This window comes from Physeter macrocephalus, chromosome 11 (assembly GCF_002837175.3).
Source record: "Physeter macrocephalus isolate SW-GA chromosome 11, ASM283717v5, whole genome shotgun sequence".
In the NCBI taxonomy this organism is placed as follows: domain Eukaryota; kingdom Metazoa; phylum Chordata; class Mammalia; order Artiodactyla; family Physeteridae; genus Physeter; species Physeter macrocephalus.
Genome location: NC_041224.1, coordinates 120,486,700 through 120,514,047, shown reverse-complemented (window position 1 = coordinate 120,514,047; position 27,348 = coordinate 120,486,700). Strand labels below are relative to the sequence as shown.

General features: G+C 34.0%; 1 protein-coding gene across 10 annotated transcripts in view; it reads right to left on the bottom strand.

Annotated features, from left to right (window-relative positions):
• MIPOL1 (mirror-image polydactyly 1) overlaps positions 1-27,348 on the bottom strand; it is a 320,015-nt gene that overhangs the window by 156,036 nt on the left and 136,631 nt on the right. For all 10 annotated transcript variants that reach the window (XM_055088396.1, XM_024116474.3, XM_055088395.1 and 7 more), the window contains one exon: positions 10,431-10,538. In XM_055088396.1, the coding sequence (XP_054944371.1) occupies positions 10,431-10,538 (108 nt within the window). The remainder of the gene's footprint in view (positions 1-10,430; positions 10,539-27,348) is intronic.

Here is a 27,348-nt window from a genome sequence, read left to right as displayed (position 1 = left end):
TATAAGAAAAAAGAGAGACAGAAGAAGAGAAAGAGAAAGCAAATATATGCCACAATACAGACGAGACAGTGAATACAGAGATTAACAGAAGAGATTCAAAATTAAGATAATTATCTATAACTCTATCATACCAAATCTGGTAAGTTAAAGGGAATAGGGTGTTTCCTAGCAAAACACACAGACCAACAAAACTGACTTAAGAAACAGAAAAACTAGATAAATATATTGAAACAATTGAAAAGGCAATTAAATATTCTCTGTTAAAAAAAGGCACCAAGAATACATGGTTTTAAAAATTGATTCTATTTAATACTTAAGGCAAGATCATTCTAATGCAATTTTTTTAAACTTTTTTTTTTGGCCACTCCCCTAGGCATGTGGGATCTTAGTTCCCCAACGAGGGACTGAACCCGCACCCCCTGCATTGGAAGCGCAGACTCTTAGCCACTGGACGGCCAGAGAGTCCTCATTCTAATGCAATTTTAAACTTGTCAAGACCATAGCTGAAGGCAGAAATTTTGGTCATTCACTAAGCTAGTAACATTAACATCAAAACGGATACAGCCAAAACAAGCCAGAATAAGGTTGGAGGACTCAGGTCATGATGACATGCCTACTACAAAGCTACAGTGATCAATAGTGTGGTACCAGCATACAGATAGATATATTAGATCAATGGAACAGAACTGAGAGTCCAGAGCTAAACCCTCATATTTATGACCAACTGACTTTTGAGATGGTATCAAGACAATTCTGTGGGGGGAAAAATAGTCTTTCAACAAATGATGCAGAGAAAACTGGATATCCACATGTAAAGAAAGTATTTGGACTCCGACCTTACACAGTATCTAAAAATTCACTAAAAATTTGTCAAACATCTAAATGTTCAATCTAAACGTCCATCAGCTAATGAACTGATAAACAGAATACAATATATCTATACAATGAATATTATTTATCAACCAAAAAGGAATGAGGTACTGATACATGCTATAACATGAATAAACCTTGAAAATATTATGCTCAGTGAAAGAAGCCTGTCACAAAGGATCACATATTCTATGATTTCATTTACACAAAATATCCAAAAAGGCAAATCTACAGAGACAGAAAGTAGTTTAGCGGTTGCTTGGGACTAGGGGAAGGATGTTAGCAGGAATGGGGAATGATAGCTAATGTGTACAGAATGTTTTAGGTGAGTGTTGAAAATGTTCTAAAATTAGACTGCAGTGATGGCTGAACAAATATGTGAATATACCAAAAAACACTGAATTGTAAACAGTAGATAAGTGAATTTTATGCTATATGAAATATTTATCAATAAAGCTGTAAAATGCAAAAATCAAAACCACTGATGGACAAAAGACCAAGAGAAAGCAAATAAACACCAACAGAAAAAATGGGGAAAATGCATGAACAAATACATCTATTTATTTATATTCACACACACAATCCCTTGAACATATGAAAAAAAATCAAACTTACTAATAATTAGAGAAATACTTCGGTAAAACAAAACAAAACCTGATACAGTAGAAAAAAAAAAACCTCTAGGTAATTTTCATTTATATTTGAGATTGTGAACTTTGGAGATCAGTTGCCTTGGTTCAGATCGGAGGTCTACCAGTTACTATTACTCATAACACTGGTCACGTTAGTGAACACATGTTGCTCAGTTTCTTACCCTATAAAATTATAAATAGTTGTACCAACTATCTCAAAGAGTCACTTTGAGGTCTAAATACTACTTAAATACTATATGTAAAGCATTAGTAACAGTTCCTGGCACTCAGTAAGTACTGTATGAGGGCAGACTATTATAAGTTTTAAAATTCTCAGGAAAACAATGACAAAACAAATCCAAAATTTATTCAAGGAATTGTTCAACATCAAGAACTCAATAAAATGTGTTACATCTACTAATAAAAACTTTTTTAAAATTCTAGAAAGAAACTACTTAAATATGATGAAACAGTATCAAAATCCAACAGTAGATGTAATGTTTATGCCTAGGTCTCAGAAAGCTGGAAGAAGCTGTCATTCCACATTGACAATAAGAAAAGCTGAATAAGGCACAAAGTCATAACTTTTCTTGAGCTCGTTAGACAGCTAAGCTCAGGAAGACAACCAGTCTTAATTTCAAGGAGGGACAAGCATCCAAGGCAAATGGGGTACACAGACTAGCTCACCTAGAACAGAACATGAGAAGAAGGGTCAGCCACCACACAGAACCTTCAGGAATTCCTGACAAAAGGGGGTTTGCACCTACTGGTAGATTTTTCCCCACAGATCTCCACCAGGTGCTCATGAGAAATATCAAAGATAGGGTAGAAAACCAGAGATACCTTCCTACAGTGATAGACACTTGCAGGGGATATGGGGGAGGGAACTGGCTGCTGCTATAGAAAGGAGCAAACCACTTCCCCCAACCCCAGTCCCAGTTCCTTCAGCGAACAGAACAAAAACCATATATAGCTAACAGAGGGGCAGTAACCCTCAGGGCACAGAAAAAAAAAAAATCCAGCTTGGGAATGGTAGAAGAAAGAACTCTTTCTATCCCTGGGTGAGTGGCAGGAAATAGACCTGGGCACAGGATCCTATACCAATACCATTAGAGAGCTTCTACACTGAGAGAGGGGAATATAAGTCTCTCATACAATACCTGCCTCAGATACAGGTCAGAGTTTGTCTGCCATGGAAAGGAATCCTGAGGAAGCCCCACCCCAAAGTCCAAGCACAAAGGGACTGCATAAGATTGAAGCAGAAAACCCTCAGTCCCCCAACACCAGATGACAAAAATCAGCATTCTCATGCTGGGAGAAGGGCAAGAGTGTACAGGGAGATACCCTCCAGGTGTAAGTATACAGGATCAAATGAAAACAAAACGGTGGAGTATGAACATTGAAAACAATCCTCCAGTACCTGAGCTTCCATCCTGAGCATAAGGCAACAGCAACCCATTCCAAGAGCAACTTGAAACTTAGGATGCACTAAAAGTGACCATAGCAATAACAATACCCAAATCCATATCACCTCCTGAATGGATCAACTCAATACTCACACTACTGGCCTGATGGAAGTATTGTTCTATCCACAAGGTCCAGCATTCAAAAAAAAATTATGAGACACATGAAAAGCAAAAGCAAAACAAACAAACAACAAACATGTCAAAAGACAACACAATCACAAAACCAGACTCAGAGATGATCCATATACTGGAACTATCCAACTGAGACTCTAAATTATGAAGGAAAATATAAAATCCCATGGTAAGTGTTAAAACTAATTGGTGTAATGTAGAATCCATTCTCACTAAAATTAGGTAAAAGTCAGGTAAAATAGAGTATCTGTTATAACTCCTAGTCAAGATTAATTTGGCAGGTCTAGAAACTATGAGAGGGGAGAGGTAATATTATTAAAATTTCCTTTATATATTTTAGCACTGTTTTCACTGGCTATGATGAATATGTAAATTTTTAAACAATGTATTATTTTGAAATAATTCAAGACCCACAAAAACTTGAAGAGTTCCTGTGTAGAAGTCATCTAACTTCTCCCAATGATATCATATAGGTACCATAGTATATTATCAAAGCCAGGAAATTGACATTGGAACAATTCTATTAACTCGGATATAAACCTTATATGGATTTCACCTGTTTTTACATTCTCCCCCCGTTACTTTCTGGTATAATTCAATGATGCTTTAATATTATAAAATTATAACTGTTACCACTACAAAGAAACTCCTTGTTACCCTTTAAGAATCACAGCCTGCTCCGCAACCTAACTCCTAGAAACCACTGATCTGTTCTCTATCACAATGATTTTGTTACTTTGAGACTGTTATATAAGTAGAATTATATGAACAGAACCGTTAGAGATTGGCTTTTCTCATTTAGCATAATGCCCTTGAGACCCATCCAAGTTGTTGAATGTATCAATAAACTGTTCCTTTTTATTGCTGAGTAATATAAGCATACCTCAGAGATAATGTGGGTTCGGTTCCAGACCACTGCAATAAAATGAATATCGCAATAAAGCAAGTCACATGAATTTTTTGGTTTCCCAGTGCATATAAAAGTTATGTTTATACTATACTGTAGTCTATTAAGTGTGCAATAGCATTATGTCTAAAAAAGTACATATTTTAATTTAAAAATACTTTATTGCTAAAAAATGCTACCATCATCTGACAACACAGGGTTGCCACAATCTTCAAGTTGTAAAAAAAATATAATATCTGCAAAGCGCAATTAAGCAAAGCACGATAAACCAACATACACTGGTACTTCACTATATAGTCATCTATGAATATTATAATAATAATGTAAATACTAAACACTGATCTAACAAAAAGATGAGAAAGGTAAATCCTTATCTTCATAGTAGAAAGTCAATAATAACTAAAAAGGAAATATCAAGAAATAGTATAAGCTTTTCATTTAGAAATATAGTATAGATACAGAATAAATTGCTAAGAGTTGAAAGTGATTTCTTCTCTGGAGCAGAAACCAGGAGAGGTAAGATGAGGATGCTGATTACAATGTTTTTATTAAAACCCTTATGTAATCATTCATTTTCAAAAATATGTGCTTTATCAAAAATAAAAATTTGAAAAATAATAAAATTTTTGTTTGCTAAATGTGATTAAATATTTACACGAAAATATTTTTCACAGCAGTGTTTATAAGAGTGCAAAATTGTGAGCAACCTAAATATTTAACATTAAGGAAAGATTTAAGAAAATCATGGTACATTTGTGGATTGCAATTATGTAATATATTAAGGTGATATTTATAGAATAAATGTACTGGATAATATTTATGAAGTTCTAAGCAGGGAAAGCAGGATACTAAATTGTACCTGTGGTATTAATTCACTCAACAGATATTTATTCAATGGCTGCTATAGGTATTTGCAGGAGATACATCTATAGCTAGTTTCAGCTGGTACACAAAGGTATAGCTATACAAATTGTTAACATTTGGCATCTGTTATGATTGGTCATATTTGTGACTTATTGACTGTCAAGTATTTTTAATACCATCAGTAGATACAGAGGTATATGAAGTAAACAAAAATCCCTGACCTCATGGAGCATTTATTCCCATCAGGAAAAGAGACAACAAATATAAGATGCAAGATGGCTTCAGGCAATCACTTATTTCCCATGTTTTTATTTTTTTTTTCTATTTCCACTTTATTTTAGTGGTCTTTTCATATTCCTTATCTTCTCAATAATGTTGTAAAATATTCTTAAAATAATAGCCTTCCTTTTTATTGTTCTTATCAGGAAAGTTATTCACAATATCTCTGTTTTCTTACACTGCTGAAAATGTTAGACTTAGTAAAGGTTTTGGGGTAGAAAAGTGTCACCTGTGTTTTAGAATGACAGCTAATGGAAGTGTGACAACTGATTACAAAGGTGAGAAACTGAGGACAAAAAAGTTAGTTAGGAGGGTACTATTACCATCTAGATCATGAACTTGAAGTAGAGTAGAGGTATGATAATACAAAGGAGACAAATCACTGTTGCAGAATTGACAGGACTGGATGCTCTATCACTTTGTAGTAGGTGAAAGCTTGAAAGGATATGAAGATTATGTCAATTATATTAGTCTACATGTCTAGGAGTATGGTACTGCCATTAATTAATAGATGTTAACTGATCAGTTTGGAAGTAAATAGAAAACTGTTAAGAATAATTTAAAATATAGGGCATTATGTCACCAGAAAAATAAGTCAGGGTATAGTTGCTTAAAGTTCTCGAAGTGGCTCACTGGCTAAAGGGCTCAATGATGTTAAAGGCCGGCTTCTCTTGGTGTTTGTTTCAGAGCTATAAAATTGCTGCTGGTGTTCCAGGCAGCAAGTAAGTGTTCAAGGTAATAAGAAGGGAAGAAACAGTGCCTGCTGCATCTGTCATGTCAGGAAAACAAAAACTTATCCAGAGACACTCTTCCTTCTTCTCCCACCCCTGCTGCAGAATTCCTCTTATGTCTCATTGGCAAAAAGAAAGGCTCAGAAAGTGTTTAACTTTTCCAGCTTCTACAAAGCTGTAAAGGCAAACAAAGGAGACTATAAGAATAAATGTTAAGTTATACAGTCAATAGTGTTTGGCTCAGGTCCTGACTTCCTCCTAGGTTGAAGAGAGGGCTTAGGAAGTCAAATTAGGGATTTGGTTTTAAGCTTATTGAGGTTAAGGAGTCACTAAGATATCCAAGTGGAAGGGCAGACAAAGCATCTGTTAGGATAAATGATAGATGATGTCATAGGAACGGATGAAATTAGAAGAGACAACCCTACAATAAACAAAACACCAAATGCTGGCAAGAATACGGAGTAACAGAAACTGTCATTCATTACTGGTGGGAATGCAAAATGGCATAGCCATTTTGGAAGACAGTTTGGTGGTTCCTCACCAAACTAAACATACTCGTACCATATGATTCAGCAATCATCGTTCTTGGTATTCACCCCAAAGAGTTGAAAAACTTATGTCCACAGAAAAACCTGCATGTGGATGCTTACAGCATCCACAATTATTCATAATTGCCAAAATTTGGAAGCAACCACGAGGTCCTTCATTAGGGGGGTGAATAAATAAACTGTGGTATATTCAGACAATGGAATATTATTCAGTACTAAAAAGAATGAAGTATAAAGCCATCAAAAGATATGGATGAACTTTAAATGCATATTACTAAGTGAAAGAAACCAATCTGAAAAGAACTGCTACATGATATTCTGGAAAAGACAAAACTATGGACACAGTAAAAAGATCAATGGCTGGTACATGTTGGGGGGAAGGAGGGATAAATAGGTGGAACACAAAGGATTTTTAGAGTGAAACTCTTCTGTATGATACTATAATGATACATACTTGTCATTTATATTTCTCAAAACCCACAGAATGTACAACACTAAGAGTGAACCCTAATGTAAACTATGGACTTTGGGTTACACTGATGTAGGTTCACGTATTGTATCAAATGTACAACTCTTGCACTGGATGCTAAAGGCATGTGGATGTATGGGGGCATGGAATATGAGGGAGTTGTGTAGTTTGCTCGATTTTGCCGTGAAGCTAAAACTGCTCTAAAATAATAAAGTTTGGGGTTTTTTTCAGAAAGAAAAATTAAGGGAATAATCACATAACCCAGGGGAACATTTATACCTTAGGAATTGGTAGAAAACGAGGCACCAGCTAAAGAATAACGATCAAAGAAAAGAAAAATGATGAGGATATAGAAATAAAGAACTACAAGAAAGAATTTCATGAAGGCAGGGGCCAAGAAGATTGAAATGTGTTCCTCTTAGGCTGACTGGGTTATTGAGAAGGATATGAAATGATAAATTTTACAGGTTTAACCACCAGAGGTCACCTATAATTTAAGAAAGAATGTCTTTAAATGGAATTACAGTGTTGAAGGCCAACTGTAGGAGGTTAAAGATGTGTGATAGGGAAGGTAAATAAATAAAATAAAAGAGGAAAGAAAGGTACTTTATATTTCATTTCTTATTAAATCTAATGCCTGCATATTTATGGCTAATCTAAATTTACTTTAAAATCATTAAATGTTCAAAATTGTGTTCACCAAGAAACAAATTTCTTAATATAAGTGGATAAAATTTATTTTAAAAGAGAAACTAATCTGTCTTTTAATTTAAGTAACTCTCAGGGTATAGATTAGTATCAGTATAAATTCAGCCCATCATCCTATATGTACCACTGTGCTCTATTTATTATTAGAGAAAATTGCAAATATTATAAAAGTAGGGAAAGTGTCATGCTAGCAAATTTATCTAGTATATATTCCATGCTACTTCAAAAATAATGCATGTAAGTGATCACCAAGTCTAATTTTATGCTATTTCATAAAAATTAATTTAGAAAGAATTTCCTGGTTATTAGAATAAACAAAGACATTATTATTCAAATAGCACTAGATTACTAAAAAGTATATCCACATATGATAATCATGTATTTGCAATGGTCATCACTTTGGAAAGTTCTATGCAATGTATGACCATTAGCTTAGATTTTTTTCCAAACCTATATCTAGGACTGTTTCCTTTAGGAATTATAACATAATACAATGAAATAAAATGTAAAATTTTCAGCTCTCATCCTATTCAAATTTATTTATATTACTTTTATTACTGATACTAATAGTACTACTTATGTTAAAATACTAGAAATATTATTGGCAGACTGAAAGCTCCTAGAGACAGTGACTCTAAGTATTCTTTCTAAAACTCATCTAATACTAAATAAATATTAAATCAGTTAACAAATTTAAAAAATGATACTTATAAATGCATTGTAAGAGATAAGCATACTGCTCAGAAAGGAGACAGTTTGTTCACCAAATAGCTTGGTAGTAAACTTATTATTATTATCCATATCTTATATGGCAACTTAAAGACAAGAAGTGCAATAATAAAAGAACTAAATAAAGAATAAAGTCCCTGAAAGGTAAGAATAATTTTTAGAAAATGATTCAGAATAAAGCAGATATATTATAAATGACCTAATTTTTATAATAAACTTAAGGTTTCTCTGTGAGGAATTATGGCACAAAATAACTAAAAAATGATCCAACACAGGGGTTTTAAAAAGACTGAATTGATGAGAGTTTTTAAAAATGAATTCTTCCCATTCTTATTCTACAAAAAATTTAAGTTGGTTTAGTTGATCAATGAAGTTATGAAGGATTAAAAGAACAGAAAAATCTGAGACTTTTGCACAAAAAGATGAGCAACTAGAAATATTTTAATGTAGTGTATTTGTCAGGAATAAAAATGTAGCATTGTTTATATATTAAATTATATAGTCTACAGTTTATAGAGATTTCTATTTTACAGAGGTTTATTTTTATTTTGTTTTGAACTTCCAGGTTTCTTTTGGTCTACAGTTTGCCTTCTAATTTTAATAATCTCTTAGAAATATGCATCTTTTTCTGTTCATAAATAGCAGCTGCCATTTAATTCAATTTAACATAAATACACAACCAAAAATGCCAGAATAAAGGCTATGCAATTATTACATAACTTAACCTAGAATTTTTATTTTAGGTTCTATTTTAAATAGTAATAGCCATAACATATAGAGTACATAATATCTGTTCCCTAATGCTGGTAATAAATTAGCACTCATAATGGAAGCTGTCTTTAAAACATTACGTTACCTTTGATTTGCAAATATACATCTAAATAATTATATACTTAATTTTACTCATACAATAGTAAATTCCTCAGGGTAACTGAAAAATAATCAGAGCAATTCTTTTCTTTCCCATTTATTGTTCTGGTCTATATATAAATTCAAGAGAAATAAAGAGAAAGTGCATTAAAGAATAATAGCAAAGTTATTACACACCCACCACTGAGAATTTCAAAATGAAGCTAAATACATTTTGTAGAAAAACTTGTCTTCAACCGTATCTCATACTTTATAAACAGGTTAAAATTATTTCCACATCAAAATGTCACCATTTTTCTCAACATTGGTAGATGATTCTGGCTTAATGAGTTACCCTGCTAATGACGTATTTTTTCATAATCTGCAGCAAGAAATGAATTTATGACAACAAAGTACAATACAATCCTCTTGATAGCACATCTTTTTTTAACTGTACAATAACAACAATGATGAATCTTTTATGTTTCCTGTGGATATGTTATGTTTTATTTTTAACCCATTAATGAGAACGTAAGCACTTTGAGGGCAGGGACCCCTACTATGTCACAGGCACTATGCTAGAAACTGGGGCAAAGTCAAAAACAGAGAATGAAAAGTATCTTAAGAAGAAAAGATAATTAGTAGAATTGAAATAATGTCCTTTTTCATGATTACAGGATCTATATTAAAATGAAACAGAACTTTTGTCATGATATGTATTCTTTACTTGTTACAAGATCTAGTAGAATATATTTTCTTCCTCTTTTTTTGATGTAAGTAACATTTTAAGTACTCTTTCAATTCCCAAACCTATTCACATACCTTTCAAGGAGTGTCCGTTCTGTGCGTTACTAATATTACAAGTCATTTAGAAAATTATTGTAATAAATATTGATGCAAAGAAAAAGCCCATTATTTAATTTTTTTTTTCTTTCAGGGTGGCCACTTTTTATTAACTACAAAAGGTAACAACATATTTTGAAATCAGAAACAGAATGAACATAAACCTAAAGTTATTATTATACCACCACTTGAAATTCAGAAAATATGTTGTTTTCATGTACACATACATGAGATAAAATAATACCATAACAGAAGGGTGCTGTATCTGTGTTTAAAGAACGGGTTGTTGGCAAACACCACGGCTCACTTCTGCTGAAATGTACACAACTGATATATGCAGCACAGAAAGCTGGCACCAGGGCTTACAACCTTAATTTGCCTGCAAGAAGGAATGGAGATTTACCTTCAGAGCACGTTCTTGATTGTTTTCAGCAGTCAGATGTCTCATGTTGTTTGCTGAAGTCTGGTTCTGCTCTTTCAGATGATGAAGCTCCTGCTCTAGCCGTTTGCACTGCCACAGGGGAAGAATCCCATTAAGTAAAGGAGTTATAGCATTTTTTTCACCAACCCACATGAATTAATGTAAATAATACCATTGTATTCTCTAAAAGACAGAGTATCCTTTGCAATAAGAATGGTAAGTTAAAAGTAATGTTGAATATGAATAAAATAATATTGTTTATAATACTCTGGAAAATTCAATTGCAATTTTCAGTTTGACTTTTATTAATCTAAATACTACCATATAAATTAGAAAAATACTTGTTTCTTATAAAATTAAGATCAAACTATATTTAAAATTATTTTCTTCATTAGCCAAATGGCTTTCACTATGTACCTGCTGGCTGAATAAAAGTATACTTCTAAAAATTACAATAGGTTCTAAATAAAGTATAATATGATATTTGTGATGACTTCTTATTAATTTTTAAAAATAAAAATATATATGAGACTTCTCAGATTTTTAGAAATATCTAAAGAAACAGTTGAGTAGAGAAAAAAATAACAGCCAGAGTGCTACATGACTAGGAAACAACTAAGGAAACAAGTGTTTTTAATTCCTATTTTAACTAAACCTTACTTTTAAGTAAAACAAGGGATAACAAAGACGTGAAATGACATTTTGACCTACTGGTAATATACAAAAATGTAAGTAAAAAAGAAATTATAAACAAAAGCATAAATGGGCTAATAGAAGCATCTATGTTCAAAAAACTCATTGAAATGTCATGCCATTTGAAAACAAAATCTTAATATAAATATATCAAACATTTTACACAATAATTGTACAGAATATAAACTGATATGCTGCATATCAGGACCATATGAAGATACAAGGGTTACTGGCAAAGGAATAAAGTACTAAATCTATCATTCTGTAAAATATTAAAAAATCACTCCTTAATTTATCTATTTTTAAATTAGGATATTTAACAACCGATAAGTAAGTACACATACTGATTCAAGATCTAGACAAAGTTACTTCTACATTACCCGACTAATGGTTAACTGTCATAATGAATTAAAAATCATTATTTTGATACAAAATCAAGATGCAGTCATAATCCAAACTGGCATTTTTTAGTATTCTAATGATGATTTCTGCCTCCGACTTCAATATTACTCTGCAATCTGTATCAGTATTTCCCAACCTTGAGTAATATACAAATTCTTTTAAAAGAAAAAGTCTTATCAAACTCCTGATATTCACTTAAATTATATACGTAGTGATGTTTACATACCAATGACATTTTTTAAAATTATGTGCCTAAAACCTTTGTGAGATGACATCATTTGGAGGCGACACATGATTTACATATTTGTATTTGTCCCTTTTTAGTTTGTAACAATTAAAATACCTGGTCACAAATGCAATCAAAATACAAATGTGTTTAGTGAAGAAACAAATCATGAGGCATGAAAATGAATAAGACATAGAAGCATTACAATCTACTAGGCATATTCTCGATTAGAATAATCATCTACATTTTCAATTAATTTTAATACAAACGATTACATACTAAGTATTGAGAATGACTAAATATGACCTATAAGGTTACAAAGGTGGGGTAGATAATTTTGGCTGTGAGAGTAAAAAAATGTTTCATGGAGCAGATGACATCTGAGTTGGGCTTATTTTGGATACATAATTTTATAAGCTGAAAGAGGAGAAAGAGGAAGAATATAGGAGAGAAAGACTGAAGACAGAAATATCAGGGGTCAAGTGAGAAAGCATGGTCATGAGTTGTCTGACAACCTATTTTTTTGTGTTTCCAAGTAAATCAGAAATGATCCAAAGATAGAAACTTCTTTCTTTCTACATGATACACACAGAAAAATTCACTCACTCTTGCTCAAGAAATAAATGTTGAATTTATTTTCATTTCTTCATAAAGTTTAAATTTAACACTGACCTGGAAATCAAGCTGTGGCAAGCCAACAATAACTTTGAACTGAATAAAACCATACACAAATGCTCTTGTCAAATACATGTTGGTGACTTATACATATTTCCGAAATTGCATATTCTGTATAATTTTTCCTAGTTTGTTTTTTTAACCAAACTCTTTAACTTTGAAATTTATTTTGAATATTTATTTATTTGGCTGTGCTGTGTCTTAGTTGCAGCACATGGGATCTTTAGTTGCAGCATGCAGGCTCTTAGTTGCAGCATGCATGTGGGATCTAGTTCCCTGACCAGGGATCAAACCCAGGCACCTTGCATTGGGAACGTGGAGTCTTAACTGCTGGACAACCAGGGAAGTCCCTGAAATTTATTCTGAAGCAAAGAGATAGAACTGTTTTTTCATTACCAAGTACTACACTCTATTAATTATTGTCACTTTATGATTTTACATAATATTTGTAAAGTAGATAAAGATCCTACCCTTTAATTTACATCTCAAATTTTCTTGACATTGTCACCAATTTAGTCTCTATACATCTTTATATTTAAAATTTTAAAATTTAATTGTCATTTAAATATAAAGAAAAGACAAGGAATAATACAACAGAAACTGTTGTACTGATCACTAGTATTTACTAAACGAAAATAAATTTGCTATAATTCTTTCAGATTTTTAAAATATAAAATATTAGAACTTTATCACAAATTTTTCCTTCACCCAATCTCATTGCCATCGTTTTCTCCCTCAAGGAACCCCTATTTCGAAGTGCATTTTCATTCAACCAATATTTGTTAAGCACTTACTCTGTGCTAGGCATAATTATATAAGTGGTGGTGGATACAGCATTTAACAAAATAGATAAAAATCTCTGTCCCCATGGAACTCATATTCTAGATGGGAAAAGAGACAATAAAATAAATAAATGAAATACATAATATGATAGAAGGTGAAAATATTATGGAGAAAAACAGATTAGAAACATATGGAGTACCAAAAGAGTAGGTACGGAAATCTTTTGTAACTTTAAATACGAGAAATTTTAAGTTGAGAAAACAATATTTGAATAAAGACACTAAGAAGACAAAGCAGTAAGTCTTCAGCTCTTTGGAAGCAGTGGTTCAAGCAAAAGGAACAATAAGTGAAAGGCTCTGAAGTGGAAGCTTGTCTGGTATGCTTGAGTATTAACAAGGAAGAATAGCAGGAATGAAGTAAGCAAGGGAAGAATATTGGGAGATGAGGTGAGAAGAGCCTTGAGATCTTACAGACCAAGGCTTTTACTCTGAGTGGGAAAGTTGCTGGAGGGTTTGGAATAAAGAAGCACCATGATTTGCCTCATATTAATATAGGTTCACTCTTCCTGCTATATTAGGAATAGACTACAGGAAGAACAGGGCAGAAGCAGGAAATCTAGCCGAGAGGTTACTGAGTAGTCCAGGAAAGAGATGAGATGGCTGAGACTAGGATGGTAGGGGGCAGTGGAGGTAGTGAGCAGCAGTCAGACTTTGGATGTATTTTATTTTATTTTAATTTATTTAATTTATTTATTTTTATATTTAGGCCTTTAATCCATTTTGAGTTTATTTTTATTTATTTATTTGTTTGAAGATGTTGGGGGTAGGAGTTTATTAATTAATTTATTTATTTTTGCTGTGTTGGGTCTTCATCTCTGTGCGAGGGCTTTCTCTAGTTGTGGCAACCAGGGGCCACTCTTCCTCGCGGTGCGCGGGCCTCTCACTATCGTGGCCTCTCTTATTGCGGAGCACAGGCTCCAGACGCGCACGCTCAGTACTTGTGGCTCACAGGCCTAGCTGCTCCGCGGCATGTGGGATCTTCCCAGATCAGGGCTCGAACCCGTGTCCCCTGCGTTGGCAGGTGGATTCTCAACCACTGCGCCACCAGGGAAGTCTCGAACCCGTGTCCCCTGCATTGGCAGGCGGATTCTTAACCACTGCGCCACCAGGGAAGTCCCTCCTTTCATATCTTTTAACCTCTATTTCATATTTTAAATCTCTCAGTATGTGTGTGAATTCTGAGCATCTATCATTAGTGAACTGAGATTCCTGATTCTATCTTCAGCTGTGTCTATGCCTTCCTCTGTTTACTTACCTTTTAATTTCAATGACTATAGTTTTCACTTCTAGATATTTCCTTGTATTCTTTTTCAATTCTGTCCATCTTTTTTTCACAGTGCTCTTTTTTATATGTATTACTTAATGATTTCTCTGTTTAAATACACATATTTTATACTCTTTCATATTTTCCTATTATCTCAAATTGTTGATGGTCTCTTTTAACGGTGTCTCACAGTGGACTGTTTTCTTATGTGGAGAATCCTGTTTTGGTAGAAGTTTTATATTAACCTGTGTGTGGAAGAATTGCCCAGACTGGTTTTGCATTTGCTTCTTGTGGGGGTGACCCACAGTTTTTATTAATCTAGGACAGGTTTGTTTTCTTTTTAAAATAATTTTTATTTATTTATTTATTTATTTATTTATGGCTGCATTTGGTCTTCGTTGCTGTGCGCGGGCACACACCCTAGTTGCAGCGAGTGGGGGCTACTCTTCATTGCGGTGCGCAGGCTTCTCACTGCAGTGGCTTCTCTTGTTGTGGAGCACGGGCTCTAGGTGAGCAGACTTCAGTAGTTAAGCCTCGCAGGCTCAGTAGTTGTGGCACATGGGCTTAGCTGCTTTGCAGCATGTGGAATCTTCCTGGACTGGGGCTCGAACCCATGTCCCCTGCATTGGCAGGTGGGTTTTTAACCACCAGGGAAGTCCCTAGGACAGCTTTTTATGTTAATGTCTTAGTTCGTGAATCCTCACCATGATGGTTATTATATTTAGTGTCCAGCCCTTTGATTTCTCAGTATAATTGTCCCCCTTTGCTCAGTCATGACCAAAGACAAATTTCCTTGTCCCTTTCCTAAACCAGTAAGTTGTCTATTTTTCATAGATTCCCTTATACTAAAGAGTTGTTCTTTCTATGGTTCTGGATATACATGCAAGGGTCTCCATTCAGTTCCCACCTCAAGTGGTCCCATCATCATTCCTTTTAAGGGCAATAAAATCCAAGTTCTTAGCCCTTGGGATCTATATCTGGTCTTATATTCCTAGTTAACTGATATGTTTGTAACTCTTTAGGTTTCCTTTTTTTTTTTGGTTTCCTCTTAATTTTTAATCTTCACAGATTTTCTCTTTCATTCCTTCTGAAAAGATCGGGGGGAGGGTACTCGCAGGCCAATTTTTATATGAAGTACTGTAACCAAAGAGATAAATATAGCTTAATAAAGTTATTTTTGTGATGAGGACATTTATCTACATTGCATAGTTGGGCTCAGTTTCCATGGCCATGCAGTACAAGAGGGACAGAAGATAAGGCCCAGGGACAACTCAACGTGGCAAAGTGTCCCAAAGTGCCACACTTTCAGGTGTTAAATGATTTTCCAGAATTTAATGAATGAAAAGAAACAAGACAAATGCTATGGAAGAAGAATGTCCCTAAATTAAGTAATATATAATTTATTCTATAGTTTCAGACAGCTTCATTTTAAACTGACACAATTAATAATAACACAATATCTTCTGTGTTCATATTCCACCAAACATTAATGTTCCTGAAAGTTCTAATGTGTGAATTAAGACCTAGGAGGTTTTATCTTTTTGTATTTTTTATACTTAAAAATTTTTAATACTCAAATTGAATTTAAGTAAATGCTATCTGTATATTGTCAGTGTCCTTGAGAACTAGGATTCTCACCATAAGAGACAAAACATACAGATAAAAGCAAGTTAACTAAAAACACTTTAGTTCAGAACTTGAGTTCGAAGTATAAATATGAAGATACAAAGTTTTACCTTTAAAAAATGTGTGTGTGTGTGTTTAGTTTGTCCATTGAAAAAGGCTAGAAACAGCAGGAGACCCAGTAGCAATGAGTACCCCTAGCACCTACACTGTGGGTTCCAAGTACCATTTCTTACTAAAAATAAAGAACTTCATGGATACATTGTTGACTCCAAGTCTAGGACAAGAAATGTACAATGTGATCCAAGAACATATGTTCTTGGCGGAAGTTTTGTATTAACTATCAAAACTAAGGAAGTACCAAAGAAACTCAGAGAGGACTCACGAACTAAACTGCAAATCTCCCCCACTAGCTAAAGACAAGACAATCTGAGCATCAGATTAATATACTAAGAGATCTAGGCACTGAGATGTTAACAACATAGTTTTTTCACAAACCGACATATGTTTCCAGATGAAACAACACAAACCACATGTAAAATAGTCTTGCTAATGAAAACTAATCTAAATCTGATCAAGCCTCTAGATCAAATCACCATACTTACAAAAGACAGAAGAGAGGAACATGTTAAATGATACTACAGAGAGTCAATGAATAAACATACTTTGTTTAAAAAAATAAATTCCAAGGGAAAAAAGAGACAGAAGGGAATCTATAAATTTTAAAAAGGCTTAAGAGTCAATTCAATCATTTGCTATGTGTGATTCTTATTTAGATACAGATTCAAAACAAAGAGAAAACGTTAGGATATTTATGAGATCATTGGAATTTGAAAACTAATTGGATATTTCACGATATTAACGAACTGTTAATATTTTTGGTATGATAATGGTACTGTAGTTATACATATTTGTTTAGTATGCTATGCTATTAAAATACCATTTTTGTAATACTGTTTAAGATTATTACATTAGTATTTATAAAAAAGCTATTCATTTAAAAAATCATGGTTTACATCTCTGTTTCAAAATAAAGGTTAACACATATGATTAATGATAGTCAATCGACTCTTAGTGAGAAATTAGTATGTGCCAGGCCCTGTTCTAAGAACTTTACACGTATTAAATCAGTCAATCTTCATGTGGACCCTATGAATTAGATATTATCCTGTTTGGCAGAGAAGGAAGCAGAAGCAGAGAGTAATACATACCTTTTTTAAAGTCATGCAACTAATAAGCAGGATTCAAATTCAGACAGAATAATTGTTTATCAACAACATTTATAATGAACACACATAGGAAAATAGTAAAAGCAATGGAAATAGCTAGAACTACAGGAAAAGTTGATGATGACATTTTAAAATTTGAACTTTGAGCATTTAGAGATACAGTTAATTTTTAAAGTAGTACATAAATCTGATATAAGGAAGAACACAACATAGATCAGAGTGGAATATGAACTAGCCAGTATACAGGATTACTACATTTAAGTCAGTTCATTCAGACCTAATCAAGTCTAAGCTAAATTAATAAAAACCACCTTGGCAATTATTTCTCACCTTTTAATTGCACATTCTATGGCTAACATAGTATCTGAAATCATAACGTTCTTTTTAGGACTATAAAACAAAAAATTGCTATTATTTTATTAATGTTAGAAGTATTTTCTTTGAAATGAAGGCCTTTATAAAAGCTACATACATATATATGTATACATATATATACACACACACATTTTTACACCTATATTAGTATGTTAACAAATATACTTATGTATGCATATACAAAAACACACATATATTTATAATTATACATACATACTTTTATATGTATATGTATGTATGCATATACAAATAGACCTGATATCATCAGGTCTTCACATGAAAAATGTCCAAAATATCTATTTTTCCTTCATATAAACTGCAAACTCCAAGAAGGTAGATCCCATAGCAAGGTACCTAAAACACAGGTGATATTAAATATGTATTTATTGCATTACTGTATTCCCTGCTTATAAATCGCATTTACCCAATCATCCTTGCTAAACTTGAAAATCATTTTAAGCTTCCTCCTTTCTTTATCCTAAAGTTGGAGTAAGTCCTATTCCTTCAACACGATTTATTCTCTATCCCCTATGTCATACCTTTCATTCAGCCTATAAGTTTCTCATTAACTGGCAAGTGTCATGGCTTCAGTCTGAAGCCCTTCCAAACTATCCTCTATTTTGGTAGTTTTCAAAGCTGGCTGCAAAACAATATCATCAGGGGAATTTTAAAAAAGAATGTGTATGTGTATGTGCACGTGTTTTCAGGTTGCATCTCAGAGCTAATAAATACTCCAGAAAGCTATTTCTAAAATACAACTCTGATCACACTAACTCCTACCTACCCTATCTTGATATCCTTTATTGGTTCTCCCACTGCTTACAGAATTAAAATTAAGTTTTGGAGAACGACAGAGGCGTTTCATGAGCCAGACCCATTTCATATTTTGTCATTCCGCCTGAATTACACACTTGCTCTAGTTCAGACATGATAAATTATCCACAGTCCCCCAAATATGAACATTCCTTTCAACTTTCAAGCCTTTGCACAAGTTTTTATATATATATGATTTATCCACACAGCACCAGACCCCATCTTTCCACTGGCAAGCCCTCCTGAGGAATACCATTCCCTCCTTGCTTCTATGGACTCACTGTCCTTCCTTTATGTTCTCATCTGCAACCACCTGCTTAGCATTATTGGTCACATCCACCTACAATCCCAGGGACAAATCCAGCACATAGTTCGCTGAAGTTATATAATGCATGCTTAATAAATAAATGATGTGAATTTTGTTTAAAGAAATCTTATTTTTATATTAATTTCCTTGTAAAATTATAGGCATGTGCCACTAGACAATATTTAGGCTATCATATACTGTATTAATAAGCATAAATGCAACATAAGAATATAGAAATCTGAAAACATTATACTTAAACAAAAATAACTAATTTTTAAATACAGAAATATGCAAAATGTTTTGATGATGATATATAATATTTCCATCACACAAGAAAGGACTTGGTGCTTCCAATCTGCCCCCATAGCCATAGGCTACCATTGTTCTGATTTGTAATTTCGTGAATTATTTCACTTGTTCTTTAACTTCAAAAAAAACAATGAAACCTTTAAGTTGTAATCCTTTGACTTCTTTCAATCAACATATGTATTTGAGACTCATCTATGTTTTTCTGTGCATGAGTGGTTCATTATTTTCAAGCAAAATAATATTCCACTGTATGAATATACCATAATTTGTCCATATTCCCACTAAAGAAATGACAGTTGAGTTGTTTTTGGTATTTGGATATTATGAATGAGCTCCTATAAACATTGCTCTAAAATTTCTACAGCATGCATATGTTTTCATTTTCCTTGGGTAAATACCTATAAATGGAATTGCTAGGTCATGAAGCAGATATTGCTCAAGTGTGTAAGAAACTGTTAAGCAGTTTTCAAATCCGGTTGTACCATTTTACATTCCCATTAGCAATGGATCAGAGTCTCAGTTGCTGCACTTCCTCACCAACATTTGCTGATGTTGGTCTTTTAAATTTCAGATGCCACAGTGCATGTGATATGGTATCACATTTAAATTTGTGTTTCCCTGGGGCTTCTCTGGTGGTGCAGTGGTTGAGCATCTGCCTGCTAATGCAGGGGACACAGGTTTGAGCCCTGGTCTGGGAAGAGCCCACATGCCGGGGAGCAACTGGCCCCATGAGCCACAACTACTGATCCTGCGCGTCTGGAGCCTGTGCTCCGCAACAAGAGAGGCCACGATAGTGAGAGGCCCGTGCACTGTGATGAAGAGTGGCTCCCTCTCGCCGCAACTAGAGAATGCCCTCGCACAGAAACGAAGACACAACACAGCCAAAAATTAAAAAAAAAAAAAAATTGTGTTTCCCTATTCACAAGTTATAGTAATATTTTCATGTGTTCATCGGACATTTGTGAAGTTTTTTTTCCAGTCTTTGGCCAGTTTTTTTCTAGGGTTGTTTCTTTTTATTATCAATTTGTGGGAATTATTTAAATAAACTTAATGCAAGTCCTGTGTCAGATACATGAATTGCAAATATTTTCTTCTAGGTTATGGCTTACCTTTTCATGTTCTTAAAGTTGGCTTTTGACAAGCATTAGTTTTAATTTTGTTAAAGTCAAATTTATCAATTTTTTTGTTATGGTTGGAGCTATTTCTGCCCTTTCCGAAATCCTTGCCTACCTCAAGGTAATAAAGATATTTACCCATGGTTTCTTACAACATCTTTAAGGTTTAAGCTTTCTTGTTTAGGTCTATAATCCACCTTGACTTTATTTTTGAGTATGGTGTGAGAGAAGAGTCAAGTTTCCTTTTAATTCTATACTGACACCCAGCTGTTCCACCACTATTTGCTGTAAATACTTTCTCCACTGGAGTGACCTGATGCCTTGGTCAAAAATCAAGAGTATTACAAGCAAAACAATGAAGTTAGACAACTTTCTTAGGACATACAGAAAAATTAACTTAAATTTGATAACAGATCTAAATGTAAGAAATAAAACTATAAAAATCTTAGGAAAAAACAGGAGTAAATCTTAGTGACGTTGACTTCGGCATAACTTTCTAAGCCTTCAAGTGACAAAAGAAAAAAGATAAATGGGACTTCATCACACTGAAAAACTTTTCTGTTGCATATGACATCATTAAGAAGTAAAAAGATTACCCACAGAAAGGGAAAAATATTTCATAAATGATACATCTGATTTAAAGAAAAAAACCTTTGTATCTACAACATATAAAGAACTCTTACTACTCAATAACAAAAAGAATAACAACATAACCAAACAATGGGCAAAGGACCAGAATACACATTTCTCTAAAGTACATAAACAAATGGCCAATAAGCACAAAAGGTAGTCAACATCATTAGCCATTAGGGAAATGTAAATCAAAACCACAATGAGGAGAATGACACCTGCAAGATGGTGGACAAACAAGCTCCAGGCCCTAGCTCCCCAATGGAAAAAAAAGTAAACAGCATATGGACTAAAGCTTTGTGGGAATTCTAGAAAACAATTAAGGATCAGCAGCAATCAAATAAACCCCCAACCAATTTGACACTCTTCAGATTGGTAGGAAAATTTGCAGCATTTTTACTTGCTCCTCCTGGACTGTCTCCATGGCACATCATAGTGATGTCAGTTGGGAGGAGGCTGCCCAATTTTCAGTTCCTCCTTTGGATGGAACAAAAGAGAGGCACTTGTTTCCAACATACTGGTCTGTCTAGGGGCTGCCTCAGGCACTTGTTTCTGTCTTTCCTGAACTGAAGTACTTATGGGAATGATGGCATGGTTTGGATATTAGGTTGGAGGTTGCCAAAAGCTGTAGTGAATGCCGCAGTGATTGAGAGCTATGGGGGAACTGTAGAGCCGTGCTGTCTGCAGTCAAGAGATTATTAGCAGAGGACTACAATACATACCAAAGGCTTTGTGAAGAAGCAAGTGTGAGACTCTACGAGAAATAAGACATTTAAAAGCAGACAAGTATACAGAAGAATTGGAATAAAAGTGCACACATGGGCCCAGGGAAGATACATCTCCAGAAAAGGCTCAAGAGGACCTTCAGTCATCAGAGCAGGCTGATTAGTGAAAGTCTTCTGCACAGAGCCAGTCTACAGAGAATGTGAGATGTGGGTATTATTTCAAATGCCCAATTTTCAACAAAAAAATCAGAAGGCATAAAAAGAAACAGGGAATCACAGCCTATCTGAAAGAACAAAATAAATCCACAGAAATCAATCTTAAAGAAACACAGGTCTCAAACTTACTGGACAAAGAGTTTAAACCACTGTTTTAAGTATGATCAATGAGCTAAAGGAGAATATGAACAGAAAACTAAACAGCATCAGGAAAACAACACATGAACAAAATGAGGACATAAACAAAATAAAAGAATTATTTTTAAAAAGAACCTAACAGATATTTGGGGCTGGAAAACATAATACCTGAATTAAAAATTCACTACGGTGGTTCAACAGCAGACTCAAACAAGCAAAAATAATCAGTAAACCTGAACAAAGATAATTTGAAATTTCAGTGTCTGAGGAAAAAAGAAAAAAATAATAAAGAAAAGTAAATAAAGCCTAAGGGACTTATGGTTCTATCAAGTGGACTAACATACACATTATGAAATTCAAAGAAAGTGAAGAGAGAAAGGGGACAAAGACCTTATTTAAAGAAATAATGGCTGAAAACTTCCCAAACTTGAGGAAACACAGGATATAAAAATACACGAAACTCAACTACCTCCAAGTAGGATAAATATAAAGAGAACTGTACCAAGATATATTATAATCAAACTGTTGAAAGTCAAAGACAGATAATCTTGAAAGCAGCAAGAGAAATGCAACTGTTCATATACAAGGAATCCTCAATAAAATTATCAATTGATTTCTCAGGAGACACTTTGCAGGCTAGAAGGCACTGGGATGATATATTTAAATTGCTGAATGAAACAAACAAATAAACAAACAACCCTGTCAAATGAGGATTTCATATCTGGCAAAAATATCCTTCAAAACTGAGGGCAAAATTAAGACATTCTCAGATAAACAAAACCTGAGAAAGTTCATTAACATTAAACCTGCTCTAACAAAAAATACTAAAGAGAGTCCTTTGAGTTCAAATGTAAGGACAGTACAGAATAGCTAAAAGCCATATGAAAATACAAAAGTTATCCAGTAAAGGTAAGTACACAAATATAAAAAATCTTTATTAGTGTAATTTTGGTTTGTCACCCCACTTTTTATTCTTTTTTTTTTTTTTTTTTTTTTTTTGTGGTATGCGGGCCTCCCTCTGCTGCGGCCTCTTCCATTGCGGAGCACAGGCTCCGGACGCGCAGGCTCAGCGGCCATGGCTCACGGGCCCAGCCGCTCCGCGGCACGTGGGGTCCTCCCAGACCGGGGCGTGAACCCGGTTCCCCTGCATCGGCAGGCGGACGCGCAACCACTGCGCCACCAGGGAAGCCCTTTATTCTTTTATAGGATTTAAAAACAAAAGCATAGGATACTTAGAAATCTATGTTAATGAGTACATAATATATAAAGATGTAATCTGTGACAACAATAACATAAAATGGGGGAATAGAGCTTTAAAGGAGTATAGTTTTTTATGTGATTAAAGTTATCAGTTTAAAACAGATTGTTATAACTTTTAGGATATTTTATGTTTCCCCATGGTAACCACAAAGAAAATATTTACAGAATATACACAAAAGGAAATCAGAAGGGAATCAAAGCACATCACTATAAAAAATCAACTGAAAACAAAGGAAGGCAGTAAGGGCTGAAATGAGAGACAAAGAAGCCATAAGATGTACCAAAAACAATGAATAAAATGGCAATAGTAAGTCCTTTTCTATCAGTTATTACTTGAAATGTAACTAGACTAAATTCCTCAATCAAAAGACAAAGATTGGCAGAATGGATTAAAAAGCCAGAATCCAACTATATGTGTCTACAAGAGACTAACTTTAGATCTAAAGACATGCATGGGTTGAAAAAGATATTCCATGCAAATAGTAGCCAACAGAGAACAGGGGTGGCTATATTAACATCGAGCAAAACAGACTTTGTCAAAACCTGGTACAAAAGACAAATAAGGACAACATATGATAAAATGGTTACTCCACCAAGAAAACATAACAATAACATGGAGGTTTCACACTTCCTGATTTCAAAACTTATTACAAAGCCACAATAATCAAAAGAGTGTGGCATTGGCATAAAGACAGACATGTAGGCCAATGGATTAGAATAGAAAGCCTTGAAATAAACCCTTGTATACATGGTGAAAAAATTTTTCCCAAGGTTACCAAGACCACCCAATGGAGGAAAAGACAGTCTTTTCAAGAAATGGTGCTGAGAAAACTGGATATACACATGCAGAATAATGAAGCTGGACCTCTACTTTACACCATATACAAAATTAACTTAAAATGGATCAAAGACCTAAATAAATGTAAGAGGTAAAGCTATACAACTCCTAGAAGAAAACATAAGGGAAAAAGTTCAGGATACTGGGTTTGTCAATGACTTCCTGGATATGACACCAAAAGCACAGGCAACAAAAGACAAAACAGATAAATTGGACATCAAAATTAAGAACTTTTGTGCATCAAAGAACACAATGAACAGACTGAAAATGCCTCCCATGGGACAGGTGAAAAATATCTGTAAATCACATACCTGATAAAGGTTACTATCTAGAATACATAAATAACTCCTATAACTCAAAAACAAAAACACCAAACCTGATTAAAAAGTGGGCAAAGAACTTGAATAGACATTTCTCCAAAGAAGATATAAAAATGGCCAATAAACGTATGAAAAGATGTTCACCCTTACTAATCATTATGGAAATACAAATCAAAACCACATAATATACTACCTTACACCTATTAGGATGGCTATTATAAAACAAAAAAACCCAGAAACAACAAGTGTCAGTAAATATATGGAAATTGGAAGCCTTGTGCACTGTTGACAGGAATGTAAAATGATGCAGTCACTATGGATAACAGTACGACAGTTTCTTTAAAAAAGTAAAAATAGAATTACCGTATGATCTAGCAATTCCACTTCTGGGTGTATACTCAAAAGAATTGAAAGTAGGGCCTCAAGATATATTTGTACACCATGTTCACAGCAGCATTAATCACAAGAGCCAAAAGGTAGAGGCAACCCAAGTGTCCACTGATGGATGAACAGATAAATATAACGTGGTATATACATAAAACAATATTAGTCAGCCTTCAAAATAAAGGAATTCTGACACATTCTACAATATTGAGGACACCATGCTAAGTAAGTGAAATAAGCCAGTCACAAAAAGACAAATACAATCATCAAAATGTTAAATATAGAGTTGCCATATGACCCAGAAATTCCACTTTCAGATACACACCCAAGAGAAATGAAAATATACATCCACACAAAAACTTTAAATGTATGTTCAGAGTAGAATTACTTGTAATAAACACAAAGCAGAAATAAATGTCCATCAACTGACAAATGAATAACAAAATGTGGTATATCCATATTATTACTTGGCAATTTAAAAAGGATTAATTTAGCAATAAAAGTACTAATACATGCTACCACATGAATGAACTTTAAGTGCATTATACAAAGTGAAAGAAGCTAGTCACAAAATACCACATATTGTATGATTCCATTACATAAAATGTCTAGAATAGGTAAATCTATGGAGACAGACCCTAGGTTACTGGTTGCCTAGGGCTGATGGAGGGCTGTTTTGGTGGAATGAATGGGAATGACTAATAATGGGTACAGAGTTTCTTTTGGGCTGATAAAAATATCCTAAAATTGTGAGAATGTACAACTCTGTGAATACAGTAAAAATGCTGAATTGTAACTTTAAATGTGTGAACAGCATGTAAATCTCAATAAAGCTATTAAAATGTAAAAAAAAATTAAGGGACTATATACGAGATCTGTTTCTGGGCTCTCTACACTGTTCCACTGATTTGGGTATGCAGAAAGCACAGTCTTGACTATTGTAGTTTTAGAGCAAGTCTTGAAATCAGATAGCATGAGTGCTCTAATTTCATTCTTTTACACTATTCAGCAATCATTGGTTCTCTTTGTAACTGCTAGATAATCTAGACAAAATCATTAACATTTGTAGAAGGCTTGACTTTTCAATCACTTTGACCTAAGTGAAATTTATAAAACAATCAACAAACGCAGAATACACATTCTTCTCAAAGGAACAGTAAAAAAAAAGACTATATGCTGGACCTTAAAATATACCACAATAAATTTGAAAAGATTGAAATCACAGAGTATATTTCTGCTCACAAGGGAACTAAACGAGAAATTAACAAGAATAAGATATCTAGAATATCCCTACATATTTGGAGGTTAAACATTGTTAGACTGCTTGATATTGTTCCATAGATCACTGAGGTTGTATTTGTATTCTTTTATTTTCATTTTTTCCTCCTTTCTTCAGGTTGGATAAATTCTAGAGATCTGTCTTCAAGTTCACTAATCTTTCAATGTATGGTCTCTAAACTGTTGTTAAGCGTGTCCACTGAAGTTTTCATATCAGGTGTTACAATTTTAGCTTTACAATTAAGCTCTTTCTAGAGTCTCATTTCCTTGCTGATATTACCCATCATTCACTCACTGGGATCACCTTTCCTTTAAATCTTTCAAGGAACTTAGAATAACTTCTTCAAAGTATGTTTCTGCAATTTCTAACATATTGAGGTATGTCAAGACTTGTTTCTGTTGACTATATTTTCTCTGGACTGTGGGTCACATTTACCTCCTTCTAGTATTTTTAATTATACACTGGTCATTGCAGGTTTCACTGTAAGGTACCTAGATTATGTTGTCTTTATTTGAAGAATGTGGATTTTTCCTCTAGCAAAGAGTTAAGTTATTGCTGGATTCCTTTGCGCCTATCAAATTTATTTTTATAATTTATTTGAGCAGGTCTATTCCAGTTTTGAACTTAATCCTAGGGCCTGACTCTTAACCTAGAGCTGCTCTGTCTGATATGGTAGCCAGAAGGCACGTGTGGCTATTAAGATTTAAGTATACATAATTAAAACTAAATAAAATTTAAAATAAATTATTCTTTTGCACTAGCCACATTTAAAGTGCTCAAGAACCAAATGTAGTCCATGGCCATCAAACTGAACAATGCAGAGACATTTTCATTATTGTAGAATGTTCTATTAAACAGCATTGCATTCAGGCTTGGTTCTTAACCCGAGGAAGAATCAATTGAATGACCAAGGTTCTCAGCAATGGACTTACTTCTTTTAACTCACAGCACTCTGGCAGTGCTTTTAAACCACTTGTGTGCAAGCCCTGTGCATGCACTGCAAAAGTCTTGGACAAGTACTGAAGGTGAATAAACACACAGATACCTGGTGTTTCCACCCTAGCCTCCCTCCAAACATATGGGCATAGATTCCTCTGATCTAATATCATCTCCTGCAAGTTTCAGCTCTTTCAAATACCTGGACTTAAATTTCTTCTTCTTTTTTTTTTTTTTTTTTTTTGTGGTATGCGGGCCTTCCTCTGTTGTGGCCTCTCCCGTTGCGGAGCACAGGCTCCGG